The sequence below is a fragment of the Bos mutus genome, unplaced genomic scaffold, assembly GCF_027580195.1.
Source record: "Bos mutus isolate GX-2022 unplaced genomic scaffold, NWIPB_WYAK_1.1 CTG201, whole genome shotgun sequence".
NCBI classification, from domain to species: domain Eukaryota; kingdom Metazoa; phylum Chordata; class Mammalia; order Artiodactyla; family Bovidae; genus Bos; species Bos mutus.
In genome coordinates, this window is record NW_027219464.1 from 300,599 (window position 1) to 321,683 (window position 21,085).

The 21,085-nt window shown below is 39.3% G+C and overlaps 1 protein-coding gene across 5 annotated transcripts in view; it reads right to left on the reverse strand.

Annotated features, from left to right (window-relative positions):
• The window catches only part of LOC102288035 (ATP-binding cassette sub-family C member 4-like), a 146,271-nt gene that overhangs the window by 21,650 nt on the left and 103,536 nt on the right, over window positions 1-21,085 (reverse strand). For 2 of the 5 annotated variants that reach the window (XR_011463454.1, XM_070366750.1), the window contains exons 24-26: window positions 11,683-11,772; window positions 7,926-8,098; window positions 7,311-7,416 (exon numbers count right to left, since the gene is read on the reverse strand). Coding sequence is in view for 4 of the 5 variants with exons in the window: in XM_070366750.1 (XP_070222851.1) it covers window positions 7,311-7,416; window positions 7,926-8,098; window positions 11,683-11,772 (369 nt within the window). In the remaining variant the exon portion in view is untranslated. Of the gene's footprint in view, window positions 1-7,310; window positions 7,417-7,925; window positions 8,099-8,588; window positions 9,120-11,682; window positions 11,773-21,085 lie in introns of those variants that run through there. The other 3 variants (XM_070366753.1, XM_070366752.1, XM_070366751.1) reach the window with 3 other exon arrangements.

Below are 21,085 nucleotides of genomic sequence, written 5' to 3' on the forward strand. Positions count from 1 at the left end.
GAGACGTTAATTTGTCAACAAAGATCCATCTAGTCAAAGCTTTTGTTTTCCAGTAGTCATGAATGAATGTGAGAATTGGACCATAAAGAAGGCTGAGTGCTGAAGAACTGATTCTTTCAAACTGTAGTGTTGGAGAATATTCTTGAGAGTCCCTTGGGCTGTAAGGAGATCAAAACAGTCAATCCTAAAGGAAATCAACCCTGAATATTCATTGGAAGGACTGATGCTGTAGCTGAAGCCCCAATACTTTGGCCACCTGATGTGAAGAGATGAGTCATTAGAAAAGACTCTGATGCTGGGGAAAATTGAAGGCAGGAGGAGAAGGGGACGATAAAGGATGAGATGGTTGGATGGCATCACTGACTCGATGGACATGAGTTTGAGCAAACTCTAGGAGATGGTGAAGGACAGGGAAGCCTGGCGTGCTGTAGTACATGGGGTCGCCAGGAGTTGGACATGACTGAGCAACTTAACAACAACAAAAAAACATACCCATCTGTCTTTGTGCATATATATTCACCAGTGCAACAAAATGTATTTGTTACAAGAAATGGTAACCCACTCCAGTATTCTTGCCTGGAAAATCCTCATGGTCAGACAAGCCTGGCAGGCTATAAGTCCATGGGGTGGCACAAAAGTCAGACACAACTTAGCAACTAAACAACAACACCTTCAGCACCTATAACCACAGGAGTTCACGGTGACAATCCTGTGGGTTATGCCCTTCATCAACATCTGTCACCTCCCCAGCCCCTCCCTCAGGCTGGCTGCCTGTCCTCTGGAGCATCAGGTTTTGCAGCAGGTTGACTCGTCTTATGTCCACATTAAAGCTTTCAGAACAGTCACCTGCTTTCCGGAAAGGAAAGAGGTACAGGGATTCCTTAGAGATTTTGGGGGTTTAGTTCCAGAACACCAGAATGTAGTGAATATCACAATAAAGTCAGTTATACAAAATTTCTGGTTTCCAAGGGTGTATAAATGTTCAGACTACACTGTAGCCTAGCAAGTGTGCAGTAGCATTATGCCTGAGAAAGCAATGTACAGACCTTAATTTAAAAAATAATTTATTGCTCATGGGTGTACCTATGGGTGATTCTGTTGATGTTTGACAGATAACAACAACATTCTGTAAAGCAATTATCCTTCATTAAAAAAATAAATTAAGAAAAATAATAATAATAAAAATTAATTGCTAAAAAATACTAACCATCATTGGAGACTTCAGCAAGTAACACTGAAGATCACCGATCACAGATCACCATAACAAATGTAATGACAGTGAAAACCTTTGACATATTGTGAGAATTACCAAAAGATGACAGACATGGAGTGAGCAAATACTGTTGGAAAAATGGTACCTGTAGACTTTCTCAACTTGCTTGACAAACTGTTAATTTAAAAAAAAAAAAAAAAAAAAAAAAAAGCACTATCTAGGCTATTCTTGGGCTTTCCTGGTGCCTCAGACAGTAAAGAATTTGCCTGCAATATGAGAGACTTGGGTTCAATCCCTGGGTTGGGAAGATCCCCTGGAGAAGAACAGCTACCCACTCCAGTATTCTGGTCTGGAGGGTTCCATGGATAGGGGAGCCTGGCAGGTTACAGTCCACGGGTCTCAAAGAGTCAGATATGATTGAGTGACTTTCACTTTCAGTCTAAAGACTTAAATGTAACATCTGACATTATAAAACTCCTAGAAGGAAAGCTAAACAGTAAGGTCTTTAAACAGGTCTTGATGATGATCTTTTGAATATGACTCTAAAAGCAAAGGCAAAAATAAACAAGTGGGACTTTATCAAACTAAAATGAAAAGGAAACCTACTTAAATGGAATTAAATATTTGTAAATTATAGATATGCTAAGAGGTTAATATCCAAAATATATTTTAAAAACTCATATACCTCAACATAAAAAAAAAAAAAAAAAAAAAACTGATTTAAAAATGGGCAGAGAATCTGAATAGACATTTTTCCAAAGTAGGCAAACAGGTAGCCAACAGGTATATGACCAGATGCTCAACCTCACTACCATTAATGAAATGCAAATCAAAACTACAGCAAGATATTACTTCACATCTGGTAGGATGGCTGTTATCAAAAAGACAACAAGTAGCAAATGTTGGCAAGGATGTGTAGAAAAAGAAATCCTTATGTATTATTGGTCAGAATGTAAATTGATACAGCTACTATGGAAAATATTATGGAATTTGTTTTCTTTTAATTTAACATAATAAATCTATTATGTTAAATCTATTTTAAATAAAAATTTTGAATAAAATTTAAAATAAAAAAAAAAAAAAGCACTATCTGGGAACTTCCATAAAACAAGGTACGCCTGTATTTCTAAAGCAAGCAATAAAGAAACTGATTCAAAAATCAAAGGTTTGAAAAAACATTATTTGTTATTTGTGATGATTTGCTGAATTGAAAACCAACTGGTAATCAGAAGCTCTAGAACAAAATATAAGGTTTACACCTGGGATGGATGGAGCACAGAGGACAATCCCCAACTCTGAAGCTGGGGGATGCATGTCTCTTAGTCCTAAGGTCTAATCCTACTATTCCTACAAGAGCAGTCAGCAACCACAACCAGCTTGAACCAAGATGTAAACAAGTGGCTGAGTTTACATCTCCTGGTGGGACCTCCCTCTGACATTACTGATGACCTCAATCAGGGAGCCCTAAACTGAAGGACTCCCAAGACAGGAGTGGGAAGGGTCCCTCCACAGTGAAGGACAAGGTCATCACACAAAACAAGTCCAGTCATTGCAAAGGTGACAGACTTCAAAGAAAATCCTTCCATTTCCCTTCTCCTTCCATCTTCCCCATTCACCCAGATGCTCAGTCTCCACACCCAGACACCAGCATTGAATCCTGTCTTCCCCCTCAGATCTCACGTTTAATCCATCACTTGGCCCCACTTCCTCATCTCCCCCAAACCCAACCATCTCACCACTTCCACTGCAGGCACCTCAGTCTCAGCCAAGAGAAGGCAAAACTACAAGAGAGAGGGAAAACTGCATTTGGACAACTGAAGACCATCATTGTGGTTTTGGCTGTGAAGGAAGGAGGGAAAAGAGTGGGGAAAAAAACTAGAAAGGTGAGGAGGGACCAGGCGGTAAATTGCTTTGTTAAACCACATTAAAGATTTGTTCAAAGACACTGACCAATTGAGAAAAATTTGAGGTTACAGAAATTTACCAGGAGATAGGCTTCCCTGGTGGCTCAGATGGTAAAGAATCTGCCTGCAACGTGGGAGACCCGGGTTAAGTCTCTGGGTTGTGAAGATCCTGTGGAGAAGGGAATGGCAACCCATTCTAGTATTCTTGCCTGGAAAATCCCATGGACAGAGGGGCCTGGTGAGTGACAGTTCATAGGGTCACAAAGAGTTGGATACAACTGTAAAGTAATGCTCAAAATTCTCCAAGCCAGGCTTCAGCAATATGTGAACCGTGAACTTCCTGATGTTCAAGCTGGCTTTAGAAAAGGCAGAGGAACCAGAGATCAAATTGCCAACATCCGCTGGATCATAGAAAAAGCAAGAGAGTTCCAGAAAAACATCTATTTCTGCTTTCTTGACTATGCCAAAGCCTTTGACTGTGTGGATAACAATAAACTGTGGAAAATTCTGAAAGAGATGGGAATACCAGACCACCTGATCTGCTTCTTGAGAAATTTGTATGCAGGTCAGGAAGCAACAGTTAGAACTGGACATGGAACAACAGACTGGTTCCAAATAGGAAAAGGAGTACATCAAGGCTGTATATTGTCATGCTGTTTACTTAACTTATATGCAGAGTACATCATGAGAAATGCTGGACTGGAAGAAATACAAACTGGAATCAAGATTGCCGGGAGAAATATCAATAACCTCAGATATGCAGATGACACCACCCTTACGGCAGAAAGTGAAGAGGAACTCAAAAGCCTCTTGATGAAAGTGAAAGTGGAGAGTGAAAAAGTTGGCTTAAAGCTCAACATTCAGAAAACAAAGATCATGGCATCCGGTCCCACCACTTCATGGGAAATGGAGAAACAGTGGAAACAGTGTCAGACTTTATTTTTCTGGGCTCCACAATCACTACAGATGGTGACTGCAGCCATTAAATTAAAAAACACTTACTCCTTGGAAGGAAAGTTATGACCAACCTAGATACCATATTCAAAAGCAGAGACATTACTTTGCCAACAAAGGTTCGTCTAGTCAAGGCTATGGTTTTTCCTGTGGTCATGTATGAATGTGAGAGTTGGATTGTGAAAAAGGCTGAGCGCCAAGAATTGATGCTTTTGAACTGTGGTGTTGGAGAAGACTCTTGAGAGTCCCTTGGACTGCAAGGAGATCCAACCAGTCCATTCCGAAGGAGATCAGCCCTGGGATTTCTTTGGAAGGAATGATGCTAAAGCTGAGACTCCGGTACTTTGGCCACCTCATGTGAAGAGTTGACTGGTTGGAAAAGACTCTGATGCTGGAAGGGATTGGGGGCAGGAGGAGAAGGGGACGACAGAGGATGAGATGGCTGGATGACATCACTGACTCGATGGACGTGAGTCTCAGTGAACTCCGGGAGTTGGTGATGGACAGGGAGGCCTGGTGTGCTGCAATTCATGGGGTCACAAAGAGTCAGACACGACTGAGCGACTGATCTGATCTGAGCAAGTAACACACATGAGTAAGTAAAGCATTAAATACATTGAAAACACTTTGAAAACAGAAACAAAGCTGATTGGTTCAGGGGATACAGACGTTTGCATCTGTGAATCAGGTGCTGAGAGATAAGACTGAGGACTGACCAGCAGAGAGGCTTTCCAAATTCTGTCTTTCCTCACTGTTTCCCTAACCAATCACACATTTCAAAGTGACATTATTTCTAAGAATTAGATAATAAAAATAATCTGCTACTATTAATGCTGTAATACCAAAAACCAAAAATAAAGCCTCAGGGTACATTTAGGAACAAAGAATTTATTTGAACCGACCCCTAACTGAGATAGATCAAGCTATCTTTCTGCTGCTACCTCTAAGGCCTGACAAAGGGCTTGAAACAGGTAAATTTTACAGCATCATTTATTTATTATAGAAGAAGGATGCTTTGGGAGACAGTCTTCAAAATATACAGTGTTAAGAGACAAGAACAACAAAGCAACAAGGAAAAAGTAGAAATGAGAGGCTACTTTTCCAATTAGCATTCAAGAACACAAAATGAGGGTCTAAGAATACCAGGTGCTAAAAAACATTTCTGGAATTTGAGCTACTGTCCTGTGTGTGTGTGTTAGTTGCTCAGTCATGTTCGACTCTTTGCAACCCCACAGACTGGGGCCCACCAGGCTTCTCTGTCTATGGGATTCTCCAGTTAAGAATACTGGAGTGGATTGCCATTCCCTTCTCCAGAGGAACTTCCCAACCCAGGGATCAAATGCTGGTCTCCTGCATTGCGGGCAGGTTCTTTACCATTTGAGCTACAGGGAAGTCCTTAGGATTTAACCCAGTCCCTCATCAAAGTTTGCAGTTGGAGTCAGCTTCCTACTGAGCTGCTCTAGTCCAGACAACTGGCTACCCTATTGGAGCCTAGAGCATCCCTTTGGTTGGGAATGCCCCATTCCTATTGTCAGACTCCCTGGAGCTCACTTCTCTGTATGTCCAGCTTGGCGAGTGAGGCTACAGGCACTGCTTCAATGCTGACAGCCTGATACCTACTCAATGCCCCCATTGATGATCCATCTGACAATGCATGTGAAGTGGGAGGCGCGGTGTGATATTCCAGAAACTCTCCAAGAAGTCAAAAGAGACAGTTAATTTATCATAAGATGTAAGGAAGTTTGGATGTTACTATTAATTATTGATTATTATTAATTTTGTATGGACCATCAAAATACCTAAATATATTTTGCATTCATTTGGGACTGACTTCCCTTGTAGCTCAGACAGTAAAGAATCTGTCTGCAATGCAGGAGACCCGGTTTCAATCTCTGAGTTGGGAAGATTCCCTGGAGAAGGGAATGGCTACCCACTCCAGGATTCTTCCTTGGAGAATCCCATGGACAGAGAGGCCTACAGTCCATGGGGTTGCAAAAAGTTAAACATGACTGAGTGACAAACCGTGTTTTCTATATTATTTTATAAAGCCACATTCTAACATTTACTGAAACTCGTCAAGAAACAGAGGGAAACAACAAAGAAAGAAGACGAAAAGAGATGAGGAATAGAGGGAGGAAGGAAAAGAAGATAAGGAAGGAAATAATAAATTACTGGGAGGAAAGAGCCAATCTAATCTGGAGGGAAAATACTAGACAGATGTCCAGAGACCAAAGCTTGGAGCCTACTGCATGTGTAGTGCCTGGATCTACTGTGTAAGAGACTTGTTGGTTGTTTATCTACAGTCTTTCAGCCTTGATTTGCTTCCTTTCTAAACTCTCACCTGTGATGCACAGGTTGGGTCTCTGCAAGTCACATTTCAGAGGCTCTTTGGCAAGCTGGCCTTTTTTTAGGTTTTGCCAGTAAGCGGGCACTAGAGGGAGACTGACAGTGGGACAGAGCTAATCTATCTGACTTGGCTGTTCCTGCAGTGTCACCTCAGCAGTGGGACCTGACTCCAGCTCCGAGCTTCTATTAGCACATGGAGAAATAGCCACATCCTGCTTCCTCAGCACATACAACCAGCAATTAGGCAGTGACCTCTCCTTGGAGGCTTGAGCACCAGCTGTAGGGCCTCTCTTCTGAGTTCTTAGGTCTGGAAATCTGTTCTAGGACATGATAGCTGCTTCCTAAAATAATTACCCTAGTGCTTCCTTTCCTTTTTCTAGCCTCTAATTCTTACGTAGGAAATTTCCTATATTAAATCCTTTCAGCTGAAATACTGTTTTTCTCATGAGGCCCTTTCTTCTCACGGACTCCCTTCTGACAGCAAGAGCTGAAAAATTCTGCAAACTTAGTCAACAATCTTAGTCCTGGCAATCTAAATAAGAGGTTAATTTTTTCATTAAGGAAATCAAACAATGCTGAAAGAACTGTGACACAGTGAAAATGACTGTGATCCACCCTCTTGAAATATGGAGCTATAACTTGGGTTTGGAATATTTTCAAGGCTGGACATCTTAAAAAATGACAATTCAAATATAAGAATATTATACGAAAATATAAGGTTATTAGATATATTATCTAATAGCACATTTTGAAAGTAAAGTTAAATACTTGAGTTATTTTCAAGAATGAGAGGAGAAAATTAAATTACTGGAGGTTTCTATCAAGTTTTACAAGGAAGGATCAGTTGAAAAGTTGAATATAAATGGAAAGAACCGATATGGTAAGGGTCTTACCGATATCCATTCACAGTCAATAACGGTGCTCAACCTGTGTGTGATGGTTAGCACAGTGCACTCAGAAAATTTCTCATGGATTTTTTTTTGTATTAACTCATCTGTTCTGGAATCAGAGAAATTGATATACTTCAGTGAAGGCAGGAAAAGCAGACTAAAGAGTTAAAAATTAAAAACCAATACTTTAACATATAATCTTGTTCCTAAAAAACTAAGTATAAAAAGTCTATTTGGGGAGGGAGGAGGGTTCAGGATGGGGAATACATGTATACCTGTGGTGGATTCGTTTTGATATTTGGCAAAACTAATACAATTTGTAAAGTTTAAAAATAAAATAAAATAAAAATATGGAGGGAGAAGGATGAGGAAGAATAATAAAAAAAAAGAAATTTACTATTTTTCATAAAATGATGGAAAACAGTCTTCCCTTGAAATTGCATAACAACATTAACAGCATATAACTTCTTCCCTTGTTTTCCTTTGTTTGGATTAATATTATTAAGAGATATCTGTGGGCCAAAGAGAGCATAGAAACATTTCTCAGCATCACTAAATGTTTTCCATTTACCACATTTACAATTTGGATTCCAGGTTTCATGGACCTCAGCTCCATACCTTGGATCCACATTGGATGTGGCTTTGTCAAGAATCAATATCTTATTTTTCCTGAGAATAGCCCTGGCAAGGCACACTAGTTGTCTCTGTCCAACACTCAAGTTCAATCCTGATTCTGCTAATTCAGTATCCATTTTACCAGGAAGACCTTGGATGGTTTCTTTAAGTTGTACCTGTGGATACAGAAAGAACATTTTCCTAAATAAACTGCTGCTGAAGTAGACAAATCTCTTAGACATTAGAGCTTTGAAGTCCTCCCAACTTCTTGTGTATCTTGTATGTACAGCCAGGTGATGGGAAGAGCTGTTTCCAATTAGTGTTCACTGAGAAAGATGGTGGGTAGAGTCAAGTCAGGACAGAAAGATTTCAAAGTCCCCGATCCCTGCCACAGGCTATCCACCAACAACCCCCACCTAGGACTTAGTTCAGAAAGTCTCTCAAAAATTGAAGCTATTTCTCCCAATGTGGCTTAAACAGAAAATCTAAAAGGATCTTTATGGTTGAATCAACTTTACCAAAGTACATTTTGCATAGGAGTTGGTACACTAAAAGGAAACTTAAAAAAACTACAGAAAGTTTTTTTCTCTAAAGATATATTTTTATTAATTTTACAAAATCTTTAAAATTTTGTAATGTTTAAAATAATACAAATTTAAACAATGGAAAACTCCATCTAATACTTTAGTAATCCTGGAACCTTTCCCATGTTTAATCCGATAAATGGTGGACCAGTCAAGTGCATTTTTTTCAATATCATAAATGTCTTTCAGTGAATGAAAACTCACAAGAAACAAGATACAATATTATATCTTATCTCCCCCACAATATGGATATAGGTGATGTTTATATTAATCTATCTTCAAAAAATTTTATTCATAAGATTAAAAACACAAAGCTTTAACCACCAAATATAATCTGAAAATACACTTGGTAGTAGGGGTCAGTTCAATGAATTCTGGAGAAATACAATGGAGCAAGAAGCAAACCCAGGCTGTATTTGAAGTTAAAGAACAAAGAAGAAATACACTTCAAATTAAGAAACCAATAGATTGATGGCCAAAAAGTTATTTGACATACTACAATGTCAGATAACAACACACCGAGGGTGAATGAGTAGCATTTTTGTGATATCCTAAATGCTGGAGCACTTCCATGAATGTGATCCTGAACTGTGCTCCTGATGGAGTCCAGTCCCTAGAAAGCAGAATTCTGAGTTAGGATTAAATATGGTATTGGTATTTAGTGTCAGCATAAAAGGTGTACAAACTCTAAAGGGTAAGATTTGGTCTATGGTACAAGTGATTGGTCTTTGTTAAGACTGACATCCTGAGTTTGAAGAAATAATCTCATATTTACTCCTGAGTTGGATGACATCATACAACTAATCTTTTTTTTCCCCTTCTCCTTCAGGTTGTCCATATCTGCTTCATGATGAATAAGAGTTGTAAGGGGAAATGTTTTTCATAAAATACTGTTTTCTGAGACTCTCTATTTATTTATGAATCAGGGATGGTTATGAGAATAATATGAATATCAAAGCCCTCTGTAGTGTAATCATAAAATCAAGGTATAAAGTATTAGGATGGAAGAAAAGGACAACAGAGCAGTAGACAATAATAATTAAAAGTTACAACTGGAGAATCTGAACACATTATAGTATAATATTATTTTTTTTTTTTGAGATAATTGTGTTAGATTACACAAGAGAATGTCCTTGAAAAGGATCGAGATTGTATCTCTTGATGACTGTGATAGACCCAAAATCTGAAACTATGCCTATCTAAGAAGTTCTCAGAGATATTTGTTCACTGTGTAAAGGCAGAAGTGAATCTAATCTTGTGACATATCTGTTCCTATAAATTAGAAAGTAAATCCATATAGACAGCTTACATATAACACAATTATTATGTGTAAAAGGATTATATTCTTATAACAATTAACTGGCTCCAGAATATCACAACATCATATTGTAAACTGTGGAAAGCACATAAAAATTTTTAATTTAAGAAAAATGGAGCTAATAATACTATTGAAAACTATACATCTCAATATAGAATACTTCAGATCATTTTTGAGTTTGGGAAATAAGAGAATATAGCAAAACTGAAGAATAATAAACTGAGCTTATAAGGTACCCTATTTCTATCATCATTACCATTTTTAAAGTAACCCACTGTGTAGTGTATCTAGTAGGTGCCAATGCCTCTCACAGGAGGTTAATACAGATGTCAGATGGTTCCCATATTTCATGGAACCTTCTTACTTCTCAAAAAGAAAGGTTGGTGCAGGCTGGAAGGAGACAGGGAAATGCAGTCAACTGATGGGGAAAAGCTTTTACTAGAGCAGGACCAGCAGTAAAGGAAGTAAAGGGGGAGCCCGTTTACCTAATAAAAGGCTTCAGGAAATGGACATGTGAGCTGTCCCACAGCAGGGACTGAACCACAGGTTCCTGATACACAGGCTGCTGATGCCCATATTTCTGTATCTTAGTTTCCTATGTGATGAGACCTACTTGTGTCCTAACAGAGATACTATCAATGCTGGGTTTGTGTAACACAAAATTTTTTAAAGAAATAAACCATACTTTTCTGAAATGTAGACATCAACCAAACATCTAGTACCTATTTATTAAGTGCTACTTTTTAAAAGCAAAAGACTGAGCTAGGTCCTATGAGAAATTAGAAGTCTGTCTATGATTTAGAAGTCTAGAGTTTCTGCTATCAGTAGAATCAATTTGCAAAACTAGGGCTAATACACAAAATAGCTAGTATTAAAATATACAAGCCAACAGCAACTCAATAGTCAAAATTTTTTCATGCAAGGGTAAGAAAATTCAATGAAGTAGAGCAAGGAGAAACATGATACAAATAACAGAAAATACTCTAGAAATTAGCCTATCCATATAAAAACTAAGCCAAAACTCCAGGATTCTGTTACTTGCATTCATGCTGCAGCATTAAAATGATATAATCGTCAATAAGTAATCATCATCACATTCCACTATATAATTTGCCTTTATAAACACTTTCTTATGAAACTTCATAGTATTTTATTGGTATGATCTTGTTTATCTTTCAGTTAATAATGAAAAACTATCATTTCCACTTAGATATCCCCTAAGGCTAGAGGAAAAAAATGAACATTGGCTGGTAATTAGGATAATTAATTTACTAGGTCACTAATCAGAGAAGGCACCCCACTCCAGTACTCTTGCCTAGAAAATCCCATGGACAGAGGAGCCTGGTAGGCTGCAGTCCATGGGGTCATGAAGAGTTGAACACGACTGAGCGACTTCACTTTCGCTTTTCACTTTCATGCATTGGAGAAGGAAATGGCAACCCACTCCAGTGTTCTTGCCTGGAGAATCCCAGGGACGGGGGAGCCTGTTGGGCTGCCGTCTATGGGGTCGCACAGAGTCAGACACGACTGAAGCGACTTAGCAGCAACGGCAGCAGCAGGTCACTAATAGAATTTGATCCCACAGTTTTAATGTCTAGTTTAGTGCTCTGCTAAGGACAAAATAATGTATCTAGTTGCTTGGGGTTCTATAGAAAAAGTTAAAATGAAAACATGAGGCATTATAGTGTTGGTTTTCATTATCAGTACACACATTTTAAGTGTACCCATTTCATCACTGTTCTCCTAGAAAGTAAACAAAGTTAGCTCAAGTGATAAGCTTCCCTTAATTACCTGCAATGCTACAAATGTACACACACAGATACTGATGCTAACAAGTTAATTACATTACATAAATTACCTCTTCCAAGACATTCCACAGTTCTTCTCCCAAATACTCATTAAAGGGATCCAGATTTTTCCTCACTGTTCCAGTGAATAAAACAGGTTCCTAAATACCGCAAAATAGTAAATGTTATTACCATAATCTCTTTTCATTTTAAACCAACGTTTATAGAAAAGAATGAAAATATAAAATATCAAAATTCTCTGCAATTATTAACAATAAAGTTGCAAATGAATGTTTACAAAACAGTATCTCTAAAGTAATTTTCCATTGTATGAAGTGTGCTACACATTATCCTCTGGATTATTAAACACTAAGAGAAGAAAGTGTTGAAGAAGCATTTTCATCCTAAGGAAAAAAAAAACTGAAGAAGAGAAAGAAAATTTTTATTTTATTTTTTAAATTGCCATTCTGGTAATAAATGTCTGCTTAAAGACATACACAAACTGAGGATATAATTACATGAGAAACTTTACATCAAGATTTATGTTAATTAACTGTCAATCCTGGCATGATACTGGGAAATACCAAGACAACGATTCAGCACAAGCTGAATTTTGTGCCTCAAGGCAAAAGTGTTAAATTTTTTCACATTTGCACTGAACAATAAAGTAGGCTATTTTCTATGCTAGTCAAACAGCCTTCTGGGATTGGGGACTCTCTCCACATGCATGAATGGAACATCCCTACACATGCAAAGAGAACATCAGCTCCTGGGGCCTGCGGCTCCTCTGTCCTTGGAGAGATCTCCTCTGATTCTGCACCAGGTGATCCCCACGTTCTCTCACCTGTGCATCAGGATGACCTGCCTCACAGAACCTCATTACTAACTGCAATGTCAGGATGACCTGAAACCCATTGTGACATGAGCCAGGATAAAATTATTTTCATTGAAATAGTTCTTCCTATTCATCTGCATCAAGAGGAGCCACACATAAATTAATCTGGAAATATATGCCTTTCTGGGTTTCAAGAGAGAATCTTGTACAAAAGGTCATGTAGACCATTTACATTTTCTACTGGAAGGCTCTAGTAAGCCAGGCCACAGAATATGAGCAACAGAGAGGAGCCCAACTGGCTCCTTTCAGTGAAGGAGGCAGGACAAGGGGAGGCACACTTGTGGGTACAAGAGGAGACCTGACGCTTCCACAGTGCCCGGAACTGCTCAGAATCCCCACATTCAAATCCTGCCTGGCCTTGGGGCGGACTTGCCTCCTCCTTTCACAAAAGCCTGAGAAGAAAGATGCAGAAGACAAGCATTTCTTTTCTCCAGCCATGAAGAAAAATGACACTCAGAGAGCCTCTTGTACCTTCTTTCCTTATTATCTTAAAGTCTGATGAGAGAAAAATGGATGCAGAAGACACAGGGCATGTCACCAAAAAAGACATATCCCTAAACAAAATCTAAATTTCAAAAGACATTATAAAGGGAGTTTCATTTGCACAAAGTTAATTAAGTGGCCAACATTCCCCCAAAGCACTTAAAATCACTGGTCACAGGATGTTTCAAAATGATTGTTGTATTGAACTGAAAAATACTGAGACCCAAATTTAAAGTCTCCCTTAAAACTCTGAAATTTAGGATCAAAGACTACCCAAGTATCTAAGCAATGGTAAAAGTTCCTTGTCAGTGGACTAATAATTATTTTACTTCAGATAAAAAAAAAAAAATTCTTAATTTTTGCAGTTATCAACTCTAAGTTTCAAACAAGCAGGCTATTTCTCTCCCTTTAGCTGTCTTCATGAGGTTTAGACAAATGACGTGGCCCAACAAGGGGAGGCTGGTCCCCAATATTTCTCCCTTTCCTTTGACTCTCCTCCACCTCTGGGCCCCAAAATGAAGAAGGGACTCTTGAAGGACTAGTGTTTGAGGAGATTTGTTGTTCAGTCACTCAGTCATTCCTGACTCTGCAACCCCACGGACTGCAGCACTCCAGGATTCCCCGTCCTTCACTATCTAACAGTTTTCTCAAATTTGTAAAGGAACAGAAAGAGGCCAGGTTAATAAGCCAGCTTGGAGCCCAGCTGGGAGAAGTGAGATGGGGTCTCTTTGCTTATAACAGTGACAAGAATGTTTCTTCTTAGCCTATCACAGCTTATGTGACCTGAATAGTTTTTCCTTCAGGTTTCTCTCATATAGAGCAAATTTACATCCTGTAAGAGGTCTAAGGTTTGAAGTGTCCACCAAACCTTTAGCTGCAGAAAGCAGGGGCTATTCTCTAGTTGGAATGTGCAGGCTTCTCACTGCAGGGCTTTTCTTGCTGCAAAGCACAAGTTCTAGGTGCATGGGCTTCAGTAGTTGCAACTCCTGTGCTCGGCAGTTGCGGGGCACAGTCTCTAGAGCACAAGTTCAATAGTTGTAGGGCACAAGCTTAGCTGCTCTGTGGCATGTGGGATTTTCCCAAATCAGGGATCAGACCCATATCTCCCACACTGGCAGGCAGATTCTTTACCACTAAGCCACCGGGAAAGCCCTGTGAATGTAAACTGATACAGCCACTATGGAGAACAGTATGGTGGTGGGGGTGGTTTAGTGACTAAGTGGTGTCTGACTCTTGTGACCCCATGGACTGTAGCCCCACCAGGCTCCTCTGTCCATGGGATTCTCCAGGCAAGAATATTGGAGTGGGTTGTCATCTTTTTCTCCAAGAGAACAGTATGGATATTCCTTACAAATATAGGAATAAAACTACCATATGACCCAACAATGCCACTACTGGGCATATATCCTAAGAAAATCCTAATTCAAAAAGACTCATGCACCCTAATGTTCACAGCAGTACTATTTACAATAGCCAGGATATGGAAACAACCTAGGTTTCAGGTGGACAGATGAATGGATAAAGAAGTTGTGATACATATATACAATGGAATATTATTACTCAGTAACAAAAAGGAATGCGTTCTAGTGAGCTCTAGTGAACTCACCTCACTAGAACTGAATGAGTTCAGTTCTAAGTGAATCTAGAGCCTGTTACACCGAGTGAAGTAAGTCAGAAAGAGAAAAACAAATGTTGTATTAATTAATGCATATATTGCATAATTAATGCATGTAATTCATAATAAATAATGTATTAATTAATGTATATACATGAAATCCAGAAAAAATGATATGATGAACCTATTTGCAGAACAGGAACAGAGACACAGACATAGAGAACAGACTTGTTGATACACAGAAGAGGAAGGTGAGGGTGGGAAAAATTGAGAGAGTGGTATTGACATATATACCACCATGTATAAGATAGCTAGTGGGAAGGAACTGTTTAATGCAGAGAACTCGACTCAAAGCTCTATGATGACCTAGAGAGGTGGGATGGTGGGATGGGGGAGGGAGGCTTAAGAAGGAGGGGATACATGTGTATATATGGCTGATACAGGATTGAGGGCAGGAGGAGAAGGCGGCGACAGAGGATGAGATGGTCGGATGGCATCACCGATTCAATGGACCTGAATTTGGGCAAACTCTGGGAGATGGTGAGGGACAGAGAGGCCTAGCATCCTGCAGTCTGTGGGGTCACAAAGAGTTGGACAAGACTTGGCAACTGAACAACAACAAAAATAACAGCATGGCTGATACATGGTGTTGTACAGCAGAAATAAACACAACATTGTAAAGCAATTATCCTCCAATTAAAAATAAATTTAAAAAAGAATCTGAAAAAAAGCATATGTGTAACTGAATCACTTTGCTGTACATCTGAGACTAACACAATATTGTAAGTCAATTAAACTTCAATTTAAAAAGAAGAGTTATATGCTTTATTTATATAAGCAATGTTCAACTTTTTCATATAGTTTAATAGTTCTAAAATTTGAATGGTGGAGGAGTGTTTGCATGTAATTATTCACCTTTATAAGCTGTAGATGTTTTTAAATGACTTAAATTCAAGTTTTAATGGGTGGGCATTAGTTATGAGAGTTCAAAATTTAGAAATCTTTACATGGCAGTAATTTTTGCTTACATGTTACTGTAATAAATCTATGTGAGTATGAAAAAAAGTTCAGTCACTTATTTCATAATCAGGGCTCTCTCTGTTGTCACCTTCCTCACCTTCTTCCCTATAGGAAGCTCCTTGAAGGGGATGAAACTCTCCAAACTCTGGGGGACTAATGTGACATTCTTAGCAAAAAGAGGAGCCCTCACTTCTGAGTCCCTGACCAACAACACCAGCTGTTTCATGCTGAGCTTTAATCAGATACCTCAAACACTGTATAGGCCTTAAGGAGTTTCTGCTAATTATCACCAATCCACTGCTGATTGTCATAAAAAGAAAAAAACTAAGTTTAACCATTTCATATTGCAATAAGGGTCCTCACTTAAGTCTATGCTGTCAGTCTAAAAGGACATATTTGGAAATTATGAGTGTTCATTTAGCAGTATTAGTGGAAAAACATATTTTAGTAAGTAAGAATATTTCTGTTATGATATGTCAAATATATGACATGCTAAAACTTCAATACTTTGGCCATCTGATACAAAAACCCAACTCATTGGAAAAGACTGATTCTGGGAAAGATTGAAGGCAAAAGAAGAAAGGGTAAGCAGAGAATAAAGACAGGTAGAAAGCATCATCACCTCAATGGACATGAATTTGAGCAAACTCCAGGAGATAGTAAAGGACAGGGGAGCCTGGCAAGCGACAGTTCATGGGGTCACAAAGAATCATACATGACTTAGTGACTGAACAGCAAGAGTGACAAAATTTAATTTAAAAGTTGAATGAAAAGAATGATTTATTACAACATTAACTGACTGAACCTACATTTTTCTTTAAAGTCAGCAGGCAATTTGTGAACAATGTCTGTTATAATAGGTCATGTATTTCATGTGTGGTGTTCATTTTGGTTTCTACTCACTCTACTTTCATCACTTGCCAAATAAGAAACCATTATATTATCTTCAAAAGGTAATAAAAGTGCTGACAAACACATACTGCAAGGGCAGATAAGGGTCAAATGAATGACCCTTATTTCTGATAGATACTTATTATTTAAAGTAAGTAAGTAAGTGTTAGTTGCTCAGTCGTGCCCAACTCTTTGTGACCCCATGGACTGCAGCCCACCAGGCTCCTCTGTCCATGAGATTGTCCAGGCAAGGATACTGGAGTGGGTTGCCATTTCCTTGTCCAGGGGATCTTCCCAACCCAGGGATTGAACCCAGGCCTCCTGCACTGCAGGCAGATTCTTTACAGACTGAGCTATAAGGGAAGACTACCTCCAATCATGAAGTTAGTAAACTAATCTGATAAATAGGGTTGTAAAAATATTTGTAAGGGATTTTCCTCTTGGTACAGTAGCTAAGAATCCACCTGCCAGTGTAGGGGACACAGGTTCGATCCCTGGTCTGGGAAGATTCCACATACTGTGGAGCAACTAAGCTGGTGTGCAACAACTACCAAATCCATGCTCTGGAGCCATCGAGGCACAACTACAGAGCCTGCACACTTCTACTGAAGCCCACTGGCCTAGAGCCTGTATTCTGCAATGAGAGAAGCCACCGCAATGAGAAGCCTGTGTACCACAATGAAGAGTAGCCCCCACTCACTGCAAACTACAGAAAGCCAGCTCAAAGCAACCAGTGCCGCCAAATAAATAAATAAAAATTTTAAATATTTGTAGGCAGAAAACTTCCAGAGAAGGCAATGGCACCCCACACCAGTACTCTTGCCTAGAAATTTCCATGGATGGAGGAGCCTGGTAGGCTACAGTCCATGGGGTTGCTAAGAGTCGGACACGACTGAGCAGCGTCACTTTCACTTTTCACTTTCATGCATTGGAGAAGGAAATGGCAACCCACTCCAGTGTTCTTGCCTGGAGAATCCCAGGGACGGGGGAGCCTGGTGGGTTGCTGTCTATGGGGTCGCACAGAGTCGGACACGACTGAAGTGACTTAGCAGCAGCAGCAGGCAGAACACTTTACTGTAGAGATTTATGGCAGGATGTACAACCTATGTGTAAATAAACACCAAATTTATTGGCCCATGTATACTTTTTCTGAAGGTATACAACTAAACCTCACTTAATAAAGCTTAGCTGACACAGCAGAGTTAGGGGAAAAATACTCTTATTTAGTATAATATTTTAAATGGAGCATTAGTTTCAAAACTGTCTTTCATCATGGTTTAAAGTTCATAATTTTAAAATTTAATCCTAGAGTGCCATATTCAGTTGTAATTTTTTCCTTTGTTACTCAACATAAATTCATATTAGGCATGTGACCCAATAATGGCCACTCTGAATCAGCATTTACTGTAGTAAACTGATAATCCCTTGGCACAACTGCAAGACTGGAAACTGCAATCTTAGTGGACCTTTTATGTCTGCTGCTGGAAGACAAGACCCTCATTATCTTACAAAGAAATCCTACTCACTAACCTTCAGAGGCCTAACACACCCTGAGATGAAGGCAAAACCATACAAGTGGTTGGTTATAAACAAAGCAGATAATCCTGTCAGTCCCAAACCAGGAATCTGCCCTCCATTATAGTATATCCTCACAGAAGCTACTGCTGCTGACTCCTAAGAGCTACATTATCATTTCTAATCTGAGGATCTTTCTTAAGGGGAAGCTTATCTCCCTGTTTTAAGAATAAGAAAACCACCTGAAGTCACTTTTAATCTTGGTTTCCATCTTTTTTTTAAATCCTGTAATGTCTGAATGAAACATGAACAGCATGAAAAGGCAAAATGATAGGATACTGAAAGAGGAACTCCCCAGGTCAGTAGGTTCCCAATATGCTACTGGAGATCAGTGGGGAAATAACTCCAGAAAGAGTGAAAGGATGGAGCCAAAGCAAAAACAATACCCAGTTGTGGATGTGACTGGTGATAGAAGCAAGGTCCGATGTTGTAAAGAGCAATATTGCATAGGAACCTGGAATGTTAGGCCCACAAATCAAGGCAAATTGGAAGGTGTCAAACAGGAGATGGCAAGAGTGACCATTGACATTCTAGGAATCAGCAAACTAAAATGTACTGGAATGGGTGAATTTAACTCAGATGACCATTATATCTACTACTTTGGGCAGGAATCCCTTAGAAAAAATGGAGTAGCCACCATGGTCAACAAAAGAGTTCAAACGCAGTACTTGGATGCAATCTCAAAAACGACAGAATGATCTGTTCATTTCCAAGGCAAACCATTCAATATCACGGTAATCCAAGCCTATGCCCCCACCAGTAATGCTGAAGAAGCTGAAGTTGAATGGTTCTATGAAGACCTACAAGATCTTTTAGAACTAACACCCAAAAAAGATGTCCTTTTCATTATAGGAGACTGGAATACAAAAGTAGGAAGTCAAGAAACACCTGGAGTAACAGGCAAATTTGGCCTTGGAGAACAGAATGAAGCAAGGCAAAGACTAATAGAATTTTGCCAAAGAGAACGCACTGGTCATAGCAAACACCTTCTTTCAACAACACAAGAGAAGACTCTACACATGGACATCATCAGATGGTCAACACCAAAATCAGATTGATTATATTCTTTGCAGCCAAAGATGGAGAAGCTCCATACAATCAGCAAAAACAAGATGTGGGGCTGACTGTGGCTAAGATCATGAACTCCTCATTGCCAAATTCAGACTTAAATTGAAGAAAGTAGGGAAAATCATGAGACCATTCAGGTATGACCTAAATCAAATCCCTTATGACTATACAGTAGAAGTGATAAATAGATTTAAGGGACTAGATCTGATAGGCAGAATGCCCAATGAACTATGAACAGAGATTCATGACATTGTACAGGAGACAGGAATCAAGACCATCCCCAAGGAAAAGAAATGCAAAAAAGCAAAACAGCTGTCTGAGAAGGCCTTACAAATAGCTTTGAAAAGAAGAGAAGTGAAAGGCAAAACAGAAAAGAAAAGATACACCCATCTGAATGCAGATTTCCAAAGAATAGCAAGAAGAGATAAGAAAGCCTTCCTCAGTGATCAGTGCACAGAAATAGAGGAAAACAACAGAATGGGAAAGACTAGCAATCTCTTCAAGAAAATTAGAGATATCAAAGGAATATTTCATGCAAAGATGGGCACAATAAAGGACAGATATAGTACAGACCTAACAGAAGCATAAGATATTAAGAAGAGGTGTAAGAATACACAGAAGAACTATACAAAAAAGATCTTCATGACCCAGATATCCACGATGACATGATTACTCACTTAGAGCCAGACATCCTGGAGTGGGAAGTCAGGAGGCCCTTAGGAAGCATCACTACGAACAAAGCTAGTGGAGGTGATGGAATTCCAGTTGAGCTATTTCAAATCCTGAAAGACAATGCTGTGAAAGTGATGCACTCAATATGCCAGCAAATTTGGAAAACTCAGCAGTGGCCACAGGACTGGAAAAGGTCAATTTTCATTCCAGTCCTAAAGTAAGGCAATCCCAAAGAATGCTCAAACTACCGCACAATTGCACTCATCTCACACGCTAGTAAAGTAAAGCTCAAAATTCTCCAAGCCAGGCTTCAGCAATACATGCACTGTGAACTTCCGGATGTTCAAGCTGGTTTTAGAAAAGGCAGAGGAATTAGAGATCAAATTGCCAACATCTGCTGGATCATAGAAAAAGCAAGAGAGTTCCAGAAAAGCATCTATTTCTGCTTTATTGACTATGCCAAAGCCTTTGACTGTGTGGATCACAATCAACTGTGGAAAATTCTTCAAGAGATGGAAATACCAGACCACCTGACCTGCCTCTTAAGAAACCTATATGCAAGTCAGGAAGCAACAGTTAGAACTGGATATGGAACAACAGACTGGTTCCAAATAGGAAAAGGAGTACGTCAAGGCTGTATATTGTCACCCTGCTTATTTAACTTATATGCATAGTACATCATAAGAAACGCTGGGCTGGAAGAAGCACAAGCTGGAATCAAGATTGCTGGGAGAAACCTCAATAACCTCAGACATGCAAATGACACCACCCTTATGGCAGAAAGTGAAGAGGAACTAAAAAGCCTCTTGATGAAAGTGAAAGTGGAGAGTGAAAAAGTTGGCTTAAAGCTCAACATTCAGAAAACGAAGATCATGGCATCCGGTCCCATCACTTCATGGCAGATAGATGGGGAAACAGTGGAAACAGTGGTTGACTTTATTTTTCTGGGCTCCAAAATCACTGCAGATGGTGATTGCAGCCATGAAATTAAAAGATGCTTACTCCTTGGAAGGAAAGTTATGACCATCCTAGAGAGCAGATTAAAAAGCAGAGACATTACTTTGCCATCAAAGGTCCATCTAATCAATGCTATGGTTTTTCCGGTGGTCATGTATGGATGTGAAATTTGGACCGTGAAGAAGGTTGAGCGCTGAAGAATTGATGCTTTTGAACTGTGGTGTTGGAAAAGACTCTTGAGAGTCCCTTGGACTGCAAGGAGATCCAATTAGTCTATCCTAAAGGAGATCAGTCCTGG